Source organism: Salvelinus sp. IW2-2015, linkage group LG18 (assembly GCF_002910315.2).
Source record: "Salvelinus sp. IW2-2015 linkage group LG18, ASM291031v2, whole genome shotgun sequence".
Taxonomy (NCBI): domain Eukaryota; kingdom Metazoa; phylum Chordata; class Actinopteri; order Salmoniformes; family Salmonidae; genus Salvelinus; species Salvelinus sp. IW2-2015.
This window is the reverse complement of record NC_036858.1, coordinates 27,139,768-27,158,654: the sequence shown is the minus strand read 5'-3', so window position 1 is coordinate 27,158,654 and position 18,887 is coordinate 27,139,768. Positions and strand designations below refer to the sequence as shown.

Below are 18,887 nucleotides of genomic sequence, written 5' to 3'. Positions count from 1 at the left end.
AATATCCTGTGCTTCTTGTTTAAGCGGAGGAACAATGACATCTCTCTCAGCATGGGTGAAGGCCAACAGCAAAGCCTCTGTTTCTTGTCCCTCTGTTCACACAATTTACGACTGCTCACAACAGTTTACAGCAGCCAAATTTCATTTTGCACTGGCAAATCCTACCGCACATTATCCTGTACATTGCATTAGGAACCTAATCTTTTCTTTCTCTACCTCCTCAGAAGAAAGGAGCACCTTCATGATTAACCCACTTTACAGCAATGAATAAACGCATCATCCAGTAATGTACACCAGATTTAATTTGAAAGGAAAAAAATCCCCGAAATGCAACAAACAAAAAAAATCACAGAAATGTAATGGAAAACAGCACATAAAACAGCCACCATGGAGTGCTCAGAGAATTAATTTGAACATTCCATAAATTTTACAGATTAGATGTTTTTTTATTTTTTTTATTGTTAGTTGCGTACAGTATCTTGACAATTTCACAAACATGATGGTACTAACGTGAAGCAAAAATTATATGCATAAACAAAAATGTTATCGAACACAAACACCATTAAATTAACTGAGAAATGACACAAATCTTCATTTTCTTTCTCTTCAGTGAAGACGTAAAGTCACATATAGCCCATGTTGCTTTTGGTTTCCCATCTTTGCTTGGCTTCAAACCTGAATCGATGTTAAAATACTGATTTAGCAAAACTTCTTTGCAAAATGTATTACTTATTACAGAAATTATAATGACAAAAATGAATCTGTATGAAATATACATATTTCCATGTTCTTGAGAGCTTGAAATAACAGTTAGTTGTGTGTTGTTCTTAGACATTAGCATAACACATTATACACATATTCTTACCATGACAMCCACTGTGACAGTTCAAAAGTGCCCGTCTAATGTTAAGCGACGGCTACAGTACACACTTTCTCTGTATAGTCAAACCCTAGCATGTATTTATACCTGTGCATGAACTAAGTAAGAAAGAAGGTGGCAAGCTAGCCAAATAAGCATAACAAATGTATGTCGCTAACAAACTGCGATTTAATGTAAATTAGGGAGATAATTGTGGGGAGGAAAGTAAAAAAGACAAACCCCCAAGTGATTTGTTTCTTCCTTTTCTGGGCTGCCCGCGAAGCCTCCACTTCCTGTTTGCTTTGCACAAAGTCACGGCAATCGGTGGCTTGCGCGATTTTCACGGCCAACTATTGAAAGAGACAAGGCCCATTAGATGATGTAAATCAGTCTCTCTCTCTCCCAACTGATATGTCAGGGTGGCTTCTCATGAGTGCCTCCGGTTCCCGTTTTGTCTCACCCTGACCATGATGCAATGACGGCACCTAGATTGTGGGTTGGTGAAGAATAAAACATAGTAAATACACATTCAACTGCTCAACAGTAATCGAAAATAAGACAGTCAACCATTTACCATGACTATCATAATATTTACTGAAATCGTTTGAATGTACAGTAAAAGGAAACATTTTATTTGAAACGGGRAGATCTTTAAAATCAGAGGTTAAAGGAATGACCATGACTGCAAGTGGCAAACACATTTTGTTCAAATATCAGTGAGGAAGTGCATGTATTGTTGAGCAGAATAATCCCAATAACCCRAGTGACACAGGAAACAAAAAGCAACATCTAGTCACTCCACACTTGGAACAAATCTCCAACCCTTTAGGTAATTATTTCTAACATTCATAGAGTACAATCAGGGGAAAGAAAAAGTCTAAAAAAGGTAGTGAAGAAATGTGCCACCATATCTCAACAACATGCTAGTCAATTAAAAAAATTATTATAATTAAGTGGGATAAACTTTATTAGAAAGACAAAATGTTGGGACTTAGCAGGACAGTGCAAGCAGCCAGGACACATTTAACTCTAAAGGCTTTTTATCACCATATTTCAGGAACCAAGGGTGTAAAATGTTCTAATTTGGGATACATTAAAAGCCATAAAGGTCTTTCAAAAAGATTAATGGTACTTTGCTTGGATTTAAGATAAGGGCTTCAGCTGGCTGCAAGTACTGGGCTCCGGCTGGGCCCTCGAGGCATTCATCTATACAGTCACTTGGAAGATTTGTAAAAGCGTCTGCATAACCTGAAGCTAACATACTATGACAGTTTTCTAATTCCTTGCAATTTTTTCTAGGTTTTAAAGGCCCATAAATCATGTTTTCTAGGCAGAACTCTGGAGAAAGGGAAAGTTACAACGGGTGATCATTCTCATGTTGGGAGTAGATTTGCCAGCAGATAACACCAGGGCYTTTTGAGCATCATGTTTAAGTGGTGTAGGTGCTAAATGCTTTTGCTTGGATYTGGCGCAGGTTGGGATCCTAAATCTGAAGGTTTATTCAATTGTTGACAATTCTCCTGCGTTCACACATTTGCCAAAAATAAAAGTCATTGGGTAAAAMGCATCGTTTTGAGAGAAAATAAAAGGAAATTGGAAGATGCTAAATGGCTCCTTGAGCTTTACAACCAGAGATGTATCTTTTTTTTAACACAAMGATTACCCACATTAACCTGCTCTCCTGTGGGGAGCATTTGAAATTCAAAATGTCTAGAAACCACGCCTTCCTTAAAACCCCCCCAAAAAGACACTGACACATTGACACTTTGACATAATTAAAACCCTCTCACATACCCCCTCCCCCCTCTTCTCTTTTGAATGCAGCCACTGAGCGGGTAAAGCGGTAAAGGTCTTTACATTTTTTTTTTTTTTTTTTATCAATGCAGTCTACATCCCTGATTGTCTTTACTGGGGCTCAACATTAATGTCAACCAAGTTACCTAGGCGACAGAACAGATCAAAGAGACAAAAAAAGCCCTCAAATGTCTGATTAATCAAGCCTGCAAACAGCTTATTTCTTTTAGCCTGCATGCAAGTATGAAAATGAGATTCCGAGAGCAGTACATTGTGCAGATTTGTTCATTCTTATCTGAACAAAGCCAGCGGCAGCTTATTTCATGGATCACTGGCACTGTCAGCGCTGTGGCGCCGAGCAGGTGACGGCTCCTCTTTCTGTGGCGAGAACAAAATTAGCAAAAAGTCGGCACAAATTAGCCTCTCATATTTTCTGTAATATGACATTATTTTTCATTTACTTTTTTGATCCACTTTTCAGGATTTTTTCTCCCCCTCCCCTTGTGTGTGTCTTAGTGCCAAATCCTTTCAAARCACAAGCCAGCAGAAATGAAAACATTTGCTGCCAGAATAAAAACACAAAGCTAGAAAAGAAATGGGCCTATTCGACACAAAAACCTCATGTGTTCTTTGTTTAAGGCAGTCATACAAGCCTATTCCATGTTTCCGTAAGACCAATGTTAAAATGAAGATTTAGTGTCCGATACCTTCAATTTTTTTCTCCCAAAACCATTTTCTTTTCTTTCAATTCCGTCCTGAGCACAGCCTCTGTTTAACACAAGGTTTATTCAAAGGATTAATACTGTGACCTTTGGAAGGTTTTGCGAATTTTTGCTGCATTATACTGCCACTGCTGCAGTAGCTTAGAACCACTAGGAAAGTTAAATCAATAGTACCACTTTCTGTTGTCACTCATGTTTGGGTTGTCATAGAGATTCAAGTGAACTCCCAAATATGTGGCCTCGCTATACTATATATCACTTCAGCACAGGCCATGTTAAAGATAAGGCCGTGATAAGGCATGTCCATTGTATTGACACAATATAGTATTGAGATAATGCAAGTTATCGATCATAGTCCACTTTGAGCTGACTTCTATGCTGCTGCACAGCCTACTGCATAGACAGCATGGATGTGGCTTCTGTCAGTGACACAAATGGAACCCCTTCCAAAGTATGCAAGACATTGGGGATCACGCAGGTATTTCAACCAGTTTACCAACATGAGTTTCGTCKTCACAATGATTTACTGACAACTGTGCAATTCTCAGAATCCTTGGATATTCCAAGATACACATTACAAACAACAGCAGCTTCAAAAGACAATGGTGGGGAGAGAAGATTCAACTTAACGCAAATGCTTCTCTATATTAATAAAGTGTTCAGGCTGGTATTAACAATATGAAATAAATGATGGCTTTAAGGAAGAAATGGCCTTAAACCCATTCATAAAATGTGGTATCCAGGGAAGCCTCTTCCAATTAAAACATGTGAGAGGTGGATTAACAGGGGCTAGGTGGCTTTGCCTCGCTAAATCACCACCCCGAGCTGCTCCGCTGCATTTGACGTGTAAACGATTAATGACCAGCCTAATTCCCTTATCACACTACCTTAATGCCTAAATAATGTGGCCTTAGTCAACTTTGGAAAGCAGGGCTATATAAGAATGGAATAAATATCAGATTAGGCAGRTCATATGCAATTTCAGTCTAATTTCGAAGAATCGAGGTAGGGAGGAAAAAAGGAAAATGGGTTTCTAGTCTGAAAAGTCAGATTGCTATACTTCAACTTGACCTTGTTTATGCCATGTAAAAGCATTACTGCGACAATGAAGCATAAGGCAGTCTGTCCACTAAATTGCTTTGATGCCATTCAATCTATTTCCAATTATTGGTTGTCCTATCGGTGCAAGTTAAACAAAGAAATTACTATGTTGATAAGAACAAGTCTTGACAATGATTTGAGTGAAGCCCAGCAAACTGGGGACGTCCTGAAGACATGCGGCGACGTTCCCATTAGGTCCCTCAAGCGATTACTTTCCCACTGGACTTTCTAAAAACATTCTAACATTGCGTGATGGTCCCAAAGGAACGTTCTCTGGGGGACCTTTGTCTAGTACGCTGTAAGTTCCCAGGACGTCACTGAGGACCATGTCAGGACATTCTCAGGACTTTAATTTTACTACTCCTTAGGATGTTGCGTGATGGTCCCAAGAGAACGTTCTCTTCGGGACGTTTTTATAGTTCCTCGGTTTGTCCAATGGTCCCCTGAACGTTATTGGGACATTGTGTCATGGTCCCCTGGAGGTTTTGTCTAGTTCCCAATTTGTCCCAGGGACGGTTTTTAGGACGTTCTTTGGATGTTGTGTCATTGTCCCCTGGAGGTTGTCTAGTTCCCTGTTTTAGGACGTTCTTTGGATGTTGTGTCATTGTCCCCTGGCCGTTGTCTGGTTCCCGGTTTGTCCCAGGGACGTTTTTAACACGTAGTAGGAAGATTGGAATGCCGTGAACCAAGAGGTGGTGAGGTTAAATCTCAGGTGAGAACATGTTAAATAATAATTACAGTATGAATAAACATACACAATGTAATCAAGTATGTCAAAGTGTTCAATATGTAAGTTGAAAACACTGTATGCAATATATTGTAMTGAGTAGCTACCTCATCAAGAGGTCCTAAGTTTATCTTGGCATAAAGGCTACAYGGAGTTGGGTTGACAATCCAATGACCCAAGTTTAAGTCCCGGTCAGGGCTACCACCGAATTCGCGAATTGGTGTCAGAAGTGTGATGGCGCTACCGTGAGGCCATCGAAGGTGTGCCCAGGCATTAGGAACTTGAGATGGGGAAGAAGAGGGGTAGTGACGCGACTTTAATCCAACACCTAGCAACCTCGTCAAGAGGTTTTAGATCTCTTGGTGTAACAGCTAAGGTGTTGTGTTGGCAGTCGCTGGAACCGGTTTTGAGTCCTGGGACGTGGGCGAAACTTGGTCAATAAGGAATTTCAGTCCAATTTTTTGTGATGACGAATAGTCCATATTCTGTAGGTGTTAAAAAACATCTAAGTACATCAACGCATTACTGGCATTGGTTGTCTGGTGAGACCATTTGACTGCTTATCTAATCAAAGCCATGAGCTGTATATCCTCCCCATATAATTTGTTTTATTCCGGATGCATTGCCATATTCTCTCAATAAAGATTAGCATTATTGTCATTCAGGGGGCAGTCGTAAGAGGTTTATGTAATCTTGCTGCCAATTTGACAAACAGCATTACATGACATGCAAAAAGAGAGCCACTCCTGGGAAGATATTGCCGAACTGCCAGTGGTATAATGCATGTCTCTATTTTTCTGTTCCCTAATAATCTGATGCTAGATACTGTCATCTTTAGGGACTGAAAAAGAGTCGGAAAGTTTGCCCGCTTTGTGCATATTCCATTATCTTGCCTCTTCTGAGTAGGGAAGGCTTATTAGCAAGCTTTGAACTCATACTTACAATAATGTGCCATCAACAGTTTTATAAGCTAATTAGAAAAACAGTTTAATTAATGACTGACTGGCAATAAAATGGCAATCATGAAAAAAGAAACTAAGGGTGCTAAGCTTCCACTACCACCAATTAAGGCCTAATTACAAACAAATTATATATGTGTTTTGCTGTGGGCTTTAATAAAAAAAAATGGCTTTAATTAAAAGAGAAAACATGCTAATTAATTAAACAGCACAAAAAAAATCTACATTGAAAAGTATGCTTTGCCTATCAAGTAATTAATGAAATACAATAATCTAAATGAGATTCCCAAGCATTTGATAAAAGCTTAGTACCCATTTCACAAAATCCATTTCAAAATTAAATGGGCAGAAATTGCATGCAAGTCATCCAGAGATACATACAATAAGAGTTCATTCTGTGATGAATTGCTTATGCTGAAGGAAAWAGGAACGAAGAAGAGACTTTCCTTAACTGTTTCTCAGTTGCCCGGGGTCCTCGCAGGAGAGAGGAAGAAAGCCTCATTTTCTGATGTGGGGCGGGCACAGCTTAAATCTGAAAACGAGTGTTTTCCACAAAAGCAATGCTCATTAAAAAATGTGGCATCACAGGGAAAGGTACTGAAAAGAGAAAACACCAAAATAACATGAAACACTTAGTTCAGCTCCTCTTCTCACCTAAATAGCCATGTTGTGCCACCTTTGCTTTACAGTACTTAAAGTGGTTTCCAAAGCAATGCATGCCATGGTGGTATGGGTTTCTTTCCTAATATACAGTAACAGTACAACCTTCCAGACGAGCTTCAATGCCARACAACTCTCATTCCGTGGCCTCCAACTGCTCTTAAATACAAGTAAAACTAAATGCATGCTATTCAACCGATCYCTGCCTGCACCTGCCCGCCTGTCCAGCATCACTACTCTGAACGGTTCTGACTTAGAATATGTGGACAACTAKAAATACCTAGGTGTCTGGTTAGACTGTAAACTCTTCTTCCAGACTCACATCAAACATCTCCAATCCAAAGTTAAATCTAGAATTGGCTTCCTATTTCACAACAAAGCATCCTTCACTCATGCTGCCAAACATACCCTTGTAAAACTGACCATCCTACCGATCCTCGACTTCGGCGATGTCATTTACAAAATAGCCTCCAATACCCTACTCAATAAATTGGATGCAGTCTATCACAGTGCCATCCGTTCTGTCACCAAAGCCCCATATACTACCCACCACTGCGCCCTGTACGCTCTCGTTGGCTGGCCCTCACTTCATACTCGTCGCCAAACACACTGGCTCCAGGTCATCTACAAGACCCTGCTAGGTAAAGTCCCCCCTTATCTCAGCTCGCTGGTCACCATAGCAGCACCCACCTGTAGCACGCGCTCCAGCAGGTATATCTCTCTGGTCACCCCCAAAYCCAATTCCTKCTTTGGCRYCCWRTCCTTCCAGTTCTCTGCTGCCAATGACTGGAACYAACTACAAAAATCTCTGAAACTGGAAACACTTATCTCCCTCACTAGCTTTAAGCACCAGCTGTCAGAGCAGCTCACAGATTACTGCACATAGCCCATCTATAATTTAGCCCAAACTACCTCTTCCCCTACTGTATTTATTTATTTTGCACCCCATTATTTATATTTCTACTTTGCACATTCTTCCACTGCAAATCTACCATTCCAGTGTTTTACTTGCTATATTGTATTTACTTCMCCACCATGGCCTTTTTTGCCTTTACCTCCCTTCTCACCTCATTTGCTCACATTGTATATAGACTTATTTATCTACTGTATGTTTGTTTTACTCCATGTGTAACTCTGTGTTGTATGTGTCGAACTGCTTTGCTTTATCTTGGCCAGGTGTCAATTGTAAATGAGAACTTGTTCTCAACTTGCCTACCTGGTTAAATCAAGGTGAAAAAWAAAAAAYWAAAATACCAGTCAAAAGTTCGGACACACCTACTCATTCCAGGGTTTTTCTTTATTTTAACTATTTTCTACATTGTAGAAGTGTATATTTGAGATTCTTCAAAGTAGCCTTGATGACAGCTTGACATACTCTTGGCATTCTCTCAACCAGCTTCATGAGGTAGTCACCTGGAATGCACTTCAATTAACAGGAGTGCCTAATTAAAAGTTAATTTGTGGGATTTCTTTCCTTCTTAATGCGTTTGAGACAATCAGTTGTGTTGCAACAAGGTAGGGGTGGTATACAGAAGACAGCCCTATTTGGTAAAACACCAAATTCATATTATGGCAAGGAGAGCTCAAATAAGCAATGAGAAACGACAGTCCATCATTACCTTAAGACATGAAGGTCAGTCAATATCAAACATTTCAAGAAACAAGAAGTTTCTTCAAGTGCAGTCGCAAAAACCATCAAGCGCTATGATGAAACTGGCTCTCATGAGGTCCGCCACAGAAGAGGAAGACCCAGAGTTACCTCTGCTGCAGAGGATAAGTTCATTAGAGTCAACTGCACCTCAGATTGCAGCCCAAATAAATGCTTRAGAGTTCAAGTAACAGACACATCTCAACATCAACTGTTCAGAGGAGACTGCGTGAATCAGGCCTTCATGGTCGAATTGCTGCAAAGAAACCACTACTAAAAGGACACCAATAATAAGAAGACTTGCTTGGGCRAAGAAACACAAGCAATGGACATTAGACCGGTGGAAAACAGTCCTTTGGTCTGATGAGTCCAAARTTGAGACTTWTGGTTTCAACCGTTGTGACTTTGTGAAACAGAGTAGGTGAACATATGATCTCCGCATGTGTGGTTCCCACCGTGAAGCATGGAGGAGGTGGTGTGATGGTGCTTTGATGGTGACACTGTCTGTGATTTATTTAGAATTCAAGGCACACTTAACCAGCATATCTACCACAGCGATACGCCATTCCATCTGGTTTGCACTTAGTGGGACCATKATTTGTTTTTCAACAGGACAATGACCCAAAACACACCTCCAGGCTGTGTAAGGGCTATTTGACAAAGGAGAATGATGGAGTGCTGCATCAGATGACCTGGCCTCCAATTGAGATCGTTTGMYATGAGTTGYACCGCAGAGTGAAGGAAAAGCAGCCAACAAGAGCTCAGCATATGTGGGAACTCCTTCAAGACTGCTGGAAAAGCAATCCTCATGAAGCTGGTTGAGAGAATGCCAAGAGTGTGCCAAGCTGTCATCAAAGCAAAGGGTGGCTACTTATATTTTGATTTGTTTAACACTATTTTGGTTACTACATGATTCCATATGTGTTATTTCATAGTTTTGATGTRTTCACTATTATTCTACAATGTAGGAAATAGTAAAAATAAAGAAAACCCTTGAATGAGTAGGCGTGTCCAAACTTTTGACTGGTACTGTATCTCTGGCTTCATTGAAATAGTAGAAGAAATTAGGTTGATAATAATATCATACCATTTTGAGTGGTATGAGAAGTAAAGATGCAAGTTAGCCTGTGGACACAGAATATCTGGGCCTTCCAGCAACCACCATTTACATGGCTCTAGGCCTATATCTCAGTCATACAATGATCTAACGTCAGGTGACTGTTAATTTGCCACGAGCAGCACCTGTGGATAATTTAGCTTGTCTTTCTGTGTTCAGAAATGTCACTCCTAACCATCTATCTATGGTGTGTTGAAGAGTGTAATTTCTCTGGGTTCTGTACTTTAGACTACCAGTGGTTAGCCAAGTGTTTATGACGAACCATGCAGGCGTTTCTTTCTTTCCATCATTTCCATATTCTTTAGCTTCTGGAACTCATGAAAAGGACATGACACCCCCTATTGTGTCAGAATATAGAGTTTCTGTTTTGAAGTGGTAATGTACGCTAATAGCTGTGATCACTGCTAAGGGGAAACTTGGAAGCACTAACACGGTGTGACAGTCTTTTGTCTTGTATTATTTTCACTTATTATATGAAAAGTACTGCCTCAGAGTAAAAAACTAAATATTAAKAAAAGGGAGCTTATTGCTCGGTTTGTAGAGGAGAGGGATGTGCTCAATTGTTGCAGGATGGAAGTCCACTGAAGAGACAGTGAATTACAATCACCATTGGATTAAGTTGTGCTTGGCTATTTTACTTAGGGCTAGCTGTTAAACTCATTCATAATGTATTACGAATGAATAATAGGCATTTATGCACTTGTGTAGGCAGTTATAAGAAGCTATGAGCTGCTATGAATGCTTCTAACAGTTGCTGTATTATTGGATATATACGTTTTAACTGAATACAGCATTCTTTGTTTCATTTTTCAGGAATGCTTTCTGGAATCCATRTTTTAAATATGAGCTGCCGGATCCTATCAACTCTCCTGACAGAGGGTGAGCGAGTTATATATAGCACTTAATATTATGCTAATTAAAGGAAATTAATTACTCCATTTGCAACGTACAGCTGTGTAAAATAATGTTCAATAATCAAAGGATGGCGTCGCAAGTGCCCTAATTGGAAGACTTGCACCACTTAATCTACTGAACTAATATTAAGAAGTACTTTAGGGGCCAGAAGCTATTCCTAGTATTTTGGGACTTCTAAGCCAGCCTTTGAGAAACAACAAGAAAAGTACGGCTCTGCAAAAGATCAACAAACCAAACTGCACGTGAGAAAAGAAGAAACATCGCCAACCCTATCTGCAAACAATGGTTTTCTAAAATGTAAAGGTATTAGGGATGAAAACGAAAGAGCTTCTTTCAWAACAACACTACCTCAGTAAGGTACCAGTTAATAACATGAACAGATACCTAAGAAGAAATGTGATTGCTTTGTGTCACATTTTGGTGGACTTAATACTGAACTTGAACTTTTAAGAAGAACCGAGCTTTAAAAAGTATTTGAAACAAAGAATTTCAGACTTTGGAGAATATTTAAAGATATACTTTAATGAGGAGACAATCTCAAAGCAACCTGTAAATATTCTGGCAGTGTATTTTAGAACTCGAACAGATGAAAGCACATGTATCAGAGAATTTCTAAGAAGCCTTAAAAAAAGGGTTTTACCAAATTGTTTTAATATTCAGATTCAAAGTCAACAAAAAAATAATGAATTTATTGTCYCGAGCTCAAAACACAGCAGAAACAAACAATTCCTTTAAATGGAGGAACATCTTCAGACATTTCACTTTGGTTCAAAAAGCAATGCTGGTAGATTGAGAACTGAAATACTGTGACAACCTGGTACACTGTGAACTGTGTTTCTTTACAAACAATGCCTTGGGGGACAGACACAGCCCTCTTTAGTAATTCACAGCTGTCTAAATCCTTTTCCGTTCTTTCCATTACYAAAACCTGGTACTATTCCTCCACTAAAAAGCCTGCCATAATAATGTCTCTCAAGTGTTATGACTGTAAACAAATTAAACAAATAGGCCATTACATACGGTATCAAATGAGACGCTTCAATAATAACCTTGAAATGTATTCTGACCACAGTTGGGAATATTGATCCACTAAATGTTTGTCACCATAGGACTGTCCAGAGTCAACACTAGTGTCGCAATCATAATTTGCAAAGTGCAATGAGGTTGAACTCAGGAAGAATTAGACGTGGGTATAAAACGCTCCACTTCTACGCACATTTCCCCAGAGCATGTTTAATACGCCACATGCTATTATTTATCTAGGAAACGAAGCCGCAACCGTGACGCTGCCAGCAGCCAACACTTGAGCCATCTGTAGCAAACTACACTTCTCTCAAGTTRATCCTCTACCATAGATACAGTATATTTGGTCCAACATCCACTAAAGAGATGGAGAAAAACATATTTGAAAAGGGATATGGCAGCAGTAACACATCAGTATCCCCTTCTGTGCAACATGGTCAACATACTACAGTAGAATACATGGTGAAATGTCTATGTCCTACTCATTCATGGTAGTGTATGCCGCTGTATTTTCCTATCTATTTACAAGAAGTCAGTGGAATTTGTAGGTCACTTGTCATTAGCTCTCATAGTCATTTAGACAATTTTACAGAGAGGCTGATATTGGGCTAAATGTTACCAGGCACCACAGAACAATGAATGCAGTTTCATACTCACCAATTTTGTTGTATGTGAGAATTTCTTGAAAATTTCAGTCAATTCACTGTTCTGAGCATGAGGTAAACACAGATACAGAGTGAGCTATGGCTGCCAGACTGCTGTCAAGCCCATCCTTCATGTTCCTGGCAAGCTACAAGGGAGGTGACAGAGAGGCAAAGAACCTCAGCTAAGTCTGCCCAAATCCACTAGTGCTCTAAGAGGCTTTCTGGAACTACAGGTGCCACTGTCAGCCACAAAGCAAGTTTTTAATTTTAATTTCTCTAACCTTTTTTTTGGCCATTTGCATTATTGTGTTTTATCGTCTGTTATTTTATGCWGGGTACAAGAATCAGSCTTCAACATCAGTCTGCTGGCATGTAAAATCAAATCATTTACCGTGCGTGTCCCTCATCAACATTTTTAATAGAGAACTAGGTTTTAATGTTTGATAGAGTACGACGAGTTTGCGTGCATTGCCTAACCTTTGTTGAAGTTCAAGTGTTTATCTGAATTAAGGTACATGGCTGACAGACATTAAGTGTGTATGCTGTACTGATGCATGAATATCACTGCTTCTATAAGGGCATCACATCTCTCACCTCTAGTTGTGACAATTGAACATACTGTAATCCCCAACTATGAAAAGTAGTAGCTGTGTCTTTTTAACTGCAATTATGGGTGCGTGGGCTACATTTTCTACTAAATTAGCTTCAAACCGCTTGATCCATGATGCCTGGCGAGACGAGTGGTTTCAAAACTGCAGGCATTGCATTTAGGGACGTGTGCACTTCAAAGGTATGAAACTTGCACCTTGAGAATGTTTTAAAAGTTGGCTTGAAGGCAATGTACCCTTTCATTAAAAAGCAGAGGCAAAAGTCCTTTAGACACTGSCACACTTCAAAACTAAGGGGGAGGGATTTCCATTAACTCAATGGAAAAGGGCTGCAGGACTTCTCAATCAAGTGTGCCTGTGTGTGTTTTTGTTCCCCTATGTCTTTGCAGGAAGAAATGGCCGCGGATCCATTAGTTTGATTTGTCACAGCGGGAGCGCCCCAAAGATCTCTTATCAGTGCAACGTACCTCTCGAGTGGCGAGTCTGTCGCTCATCTCCTCCGCCTTCCCAAAGTCCCCTTCAGCGATGGCGCTCTCTATGCTCTTTTCTAGGCTGGACTGGAGAAGGGGAACATTTTGTGATTTTAGAAATAGAAAAGGGGGGGAAAATGTAAGAGTAACTTCCCCTGGGCCTTATTTTTTATAGGATTGCTATTAATACAAATATGTAGATTTTCCTTCACAAATGAAAACCTTTTTGATTGGATATTAGAAGGGAAATCTTTTTTTTTTTTTTTTGGGGGGGGGGGTGTTACCAAACATAAATGTGACTCTTTAATTACACATTTCCATTACAGACTGGAGCAGGGGAGGGGGCAAAGATGCCCCTGGTTACTGATGGCAGGGTGGTTCCCTWAAGAAGGAGACTATCCGAAGTAGTACAGTAAAGAGCATTTCTCCAAAAATCTTTCAAAGGGCACATGACAGGCAAGATGTTATACTTCTATATTAGGGGAGCCCGCTCTGAAGCATCTTCATAAAAAATGATTCAAGGACTCATGCCCCTGTGTGGTTCAGTTGGTAGAGCATGGTGTTTGCAACGCCAGGATTGTGGGTTCGATTCCCGGGGCCACCTATATATAAAATGTAATGCGTGCATACTGCAAGTTGCTGTGGATAAAAGTGTCTGCTAAATGGCATATATAAACATATWTATAAAGACTCAAGTTGTTTATGGACGCACACTCATCCCTCAAATGAATTTGGAAAAAGACAGCAAGTGGAGCCTAATAATGAAATGAAAGATGGTAGTAATAACTACATATATATATATATATATAAACTTCTACCACCACAACTTTACAGTAGCCTTTTTGCTGACAATGTGAACTGAATTATAGACTGAATGTGCATGTCCCAAAGAAAATATTTTGTGCCTAGTGTGTAATTGACTTAACATTTGTTAATGTAATATGGAATGTCTAAATGACATTGATCACTAATGAGAATGTTTGAACATGGAGGAGCAAGACCTTCTCGTTATGTTGACTTGACAAGTTCTGTTTAATTCAGCTTCTTGTTAATTATATCTTATCCATTCAAAGTAGGCCTCTTTTGAAAATGAGTAGAAAACGCAGCAAAAATTCAATTTTATGGTACTTTGAGATAGTGAATTCAAATAACACTCCAAATAAGCATTACTGGAACTTCCAATTGAATTAGGACAAATTCCCCATCTTATACACAATTATTATATTTMCAACCACTTTGCTTACATGACAACTTACATATAAAAATATGTATGTCTCTTTCTTGTTCTATTACATCAGACTTATCAAGTACATAACTTCATTTCTTACTTGAATCCATTTAGAAATAAACTTGTTTTTCCAAGAGTTACTTATCTTATGACACACATACATACACACACACACTACAGCTATTCGCCAGCACTTTCCTGCACATAGATGCAGGGCTGAGACACACAAAAACAAAAGCAGGTGACTGTCTGTGATTCCATTTTCCATACATCCGTTTCCCCAAAAAATATAGCCAAAGCTAGTGCTATGCAGGCTAGATCCATGCCCCTGTAGGCTAGATTCATGGGTCTGACAATTAGGCTACTCAAAGTGTGAGAGGCTATGTTATTGTTCTATACGTGGCTTTCCACAAACAGTAACAAGGTGTGCAYGAGCTGTCAGGTCTTTGTACAGACATTCAGTACACACACTTCTCTCTAGAGCAAATCTACATCTTACATTAATCTCAACCTAAAAGGACAGTGGAGAATCATCCCAATGCCAAGATTAAGGTAATCTCATCATTACATTTAACACTATCTTTTATATTTTACTCAACGTCAGATTTGAGTCTAAAAACCWCTTAATCCACCTGTCATATTTGATAAAACAATGAGAAGTTACACAGGCATGGATATGGAAAGACAGAACACGTTCAATGCTTTTACCATAACTTGACGGCATTAAACACAGACAGGCAGGCGAGTAATGTGGCAGACATCTTTGTTACCTTGGGAGCAGGCTTGCTACAGGCAGGGGGTTGAAATCTATCATTGATGCCAAAGTACTGCGTAAGCCCATCCCAATGCCTTTCATGCTCCGCTTGAGGTTCTCTGCTGAGAAAAAAAAAAGAAGTGTGTTCATGTTCATTATCGGTTCAGTACAAGACTACAGCATATGTTTAGAATATACATGGGTGATAAGTACACATTCAATTTTTTAGAAAGCCCTAGTAGAATAGGCTATTAGGTAGGCCTACACCAACAAGGCTATGTCCCGATTCACCACCCTTTTTCAGAAGTCTGCACTTGAACACCTACCGTCATGGATTAAAAAGCATAGGATTGGTGTAGCCTAAGCATTGACTAGAGCGAGTTTCCACAATTCTAAAATCCATGCAAGAAAGTGTGCGAGCTGTAGTGGGTGAAGTACCGGGACTCAGCCTTAAGTCTATTGTAGAGCTACAGTTGAAGTCAGAAGTTTACAAACACCTGAGCCAAATACATTTAAACTCAGTTTAACAATTCCTGACATTTAATCCTAGTACAAATTCCTTGTCTTAGGTCAGTTAGGATCACAACTTAATTTTAAGAATGTGAAATGTCAGAATAATAGTAGATAAAAGCTGAAATAATTAATTKTACTTCAGCTCTTATTTCTTTCATCACATTCCCAGTGGGTCAGAAGTTCACATACACTCAATTAGTATTTGGTAGCATTGCCTTTTAATTGRTTAACTTGGGTCAAACGTTTTGGGTAGCCTTCCACAAGCTTCCCACAATAAGTTGGGTGAATTTTGGCCCATTCCTCCTGACAGAGCTYGTGTAACTGAGTCAGGTTTGTAGGCCTCCTTGCTCACACACACTTTTTCAGTTCTGCCTACAAATTTTCTATAGGATTGAGGTCAGGGCTTTGTGTTGCCCACTCCAATACCTTGACTTTGTTGTCCTTAAGCCATTTTTGCCACAACTTTGGAAGTATGCTTGGGGTCACTGTCCATTTGGAAGACCATTTGCGACCAAGCTTTAACTTCCTGACTGATGTCTTGAGATGTTGCTTCAATATAACCACATAATTTTATTTCTCATGATGCCATCTATTTTGTGAAGTGCACCAGTCCATCCTGCAGCAAAGCACCCCCACACATGATGCTGCCACCCCGTCCTTCACGGTTGGGATGGTGTTCTTTGACTTGCAAGCCTCCCCCTTTTTCCTCCAAACATAATGTGGTCATTATGGCCAAACAGTTCTATTTTTGCTTTATCAGACCAGAGGACATTTCTCCAAAAAGTACGATCTTTGTCCCATGTGCAGTTGCAAACCGTAGTCTGGCTTTTTTTATGACAGTTTTGGAGCAGTCTCCTTGCTGAGCGGCCTTTCAGGTTATGTCGATATAGCACTCGTTTTACTGTGGATATAGATCCTTTTGTACCGTTTTCTCCAGCATCTTCACAAGGTATTTGCTGTTGTTCTGGGATTGATTTGCACCTTTCGCACCAAAGTTCGTTCATCTCTAGGAGACAGAACACGTCTCTTCCTGAGCGGTATGACGGCTGCATGGTCCCATGGTGTTTATACTTGCATACTATTGTTTGTACAGATGAACATGGTACCTTCAGGCGTATGGAAATTGCTCCCAAGGATGAACCAGACTTGTTGAGGTCTTCACTGATTCCTTCTGATTTTCCCTGATGTCAAGCAAAGAGGCAGTGAGTTTGAAGGTTGGCCTTGAAATACATCCATAGGTACACCTCCAATTGACTCAAATTATGTCAATTAGCCTATCAGAAGCTTCTAAAGCCATGAATCCTTTTCTGGAATTTTCCAAGCTGGCACAGTCAACTTAGTGTATGTAAACTGGAATTGTGATACAGTGAATTAAGTGAAATAATCTGTCTGTAAACAATTGTTGAAAAAATTACTTGTGTCATGCACAAAGTAGATGTCCTAACCGACTTGCCAAAACTATAGTTTGTTAACAAGAAATTTGTGGAGTGGTTGAAAAATGAGTTTTAATGACTCCAACCTAAGTGTATGTAAACTTCCGACTTCAACTGTATGTGATACAATTACATTTTAAAAAATCGATAGGTCTACATTACCTTTCATTGTTTGATTCCATGTTCTTAGTTGCTGATCTTTCATCTGTTTAGTGACGTGAAACACAAAGACATTAATCTTGGTTCCCTGTGAACTGTCAAGTAAACTCCAAAAATRACCCTTTGTTGTGTTGTGTCATGACCTCATGACCTCAGAAATATAAACTACACTGTGGTTATATCCCTTGAAAAACAATGAAAAGGGGTAGACTGGTTGACTATTTTTTTCAGTGACTTTTATTAATTCAAWTATAATACCATTCAGAATTGAACAAGGACAAATGAAAGTCAGTGAATAGGCACTTTAAAAAACAAGGGTCATGAGACACTTGGACACAGGATGACCCCTCTGCTCTGGTTTTCCCCTTTCCATTATTTCTGTGATAGATAGGTCAAGTAGGTTAGGCTTACATCTGACCAGAGCAAAGATGTCCTTGATCRTTATCTTCAGTGGCTATTGTGTGTATGTGTTAAAAAGTGCAATTGACCTTTGTTATATCGTCCTTTTCTCTGCGGTCTTTTTTGGGGGAGCTTCATTGTGTTGATCTCATCTTTTTTCTTCTGCTGCTCTTTACATTTCTAAAGAACATGAAGCGCAACCATTCACATTTAGCAATAACAAATCATTAACCCAAATCATGAAAACCTCCTTTTCAACAGTTAATACATTTTTTGTGTGATGTGTATATCACGTTAGTGTCTTTAGTCACTTTAAAACATACAATGTAGCTTTTCAAATGAGTAGCCTATCCACATTTTACTTCACATACTTGCCAATTCTCCTCGGAAATCCCGGGTAAGGAGTCCAAACACGGGTCATTTTCTATGAAGGGCTGGATACAAGAATAACTTGTGTCTCCAAGTGTAACACAATTTTGCTTAAGACCACGCGAAAGTCCAACTGCAGGACGTTGAACGTTAGTTGCGGCTATTTCTTGATTTGCAACACCTTGGTCGTCTTCATCATCTGAACTAATTTCGGTCYGACCTTTCGGTAAAAGTCCGCTATACATGTTGAGAAGGGCAAATCAACAACGATGTATGCTCGGGTTATGACGTGTTAGTCATAATCCAAAACAAACTGGTATACCTATTTTTTTACCAAATCAAAGATTGTAAACATTTTCACTTCCTGGTGGACACTATGACTCTTGCAAAACAACCGCTCTGATTGGGTAAAACAATGTAATTTCTACCAATGAGAACTGTTCTTCTATCGATGCGCCAAACCCCATGGTTGCGTTCCAGGTCGTCTTTATTAGGCTACAATTGCAWTGCGCATCTCAGATTATAACTGAGATGTTGAACACTTGTCCCTGTTAGAATTAACAGAATTGTAGAGCGATAACTTGCCAAAAAAGGGTAGAATTGTCACATCCCAAAAAATGCTTTGGGGAGGGTTGTGTTTTTTTTATTAGGCACAGGGAGTGTAGTGCGTCTTCTCCTTGGTTTACCTTCGCCCTTATGCAGGTGTTCACTATAATCTCTTCCATTCTAGCCAAATTTCCTCATCTGCTTGCATGCCCCTTCCCTACAGTGGATTCGGAAAGTAT

At 39.6% G+C, this 18,887-nt stretch overlaps 1 protein-coding gene across 6 annotated transcripts; it reads right to left on the bottom strand.

Moving 5' to 3' along the window:
- Positions 1–439: 439 nt before the first annotated feature.
- On the bottom strand, positions 440–18,492 carry LOC111978163 (protein FAM204A). Of its 6 annotated transcripts, none has more exons than XM_024008059.2 (7): positions 18,105–18,491; positions 17,823–17,913; positions 17,338–17,380; positions 15,246–15,351; positions 13,245–13,334; positions 1,100–1,209; positions 440–675 (listed from the first exon to the last, which is right to left on the bottom strand). In XM_024008059.2, the coding sequence occupies exons 1-7, from the start codon at positions 18,345–18,347 to the stop codon at positions 624–626; spliced, it is 735 nt and encodes a 244-aa protein (XP_023863827.1). In that variant the 5' UTR covers positions 18,348–18,491; the 3' UTR covers positions 440–623. The 6 variants fall into 6 exon arrangements, with proteins under 6 accessions (XP_023863827.1, XP_023863828.1, XP_023863832.1 ...); XM_024008060.2 differs by having other exon boundaries at positions 15,246–15,348; XM_024008062.2 differs by lacking the exon at positions 440–675 and adding an exon at positions 12,183–12,315 and having other exon boundaries at positions 1,122–6,694; positions 18,105–18,492.
- Positions 18,493–18,887: the final 395 nt, after the last annotated feature.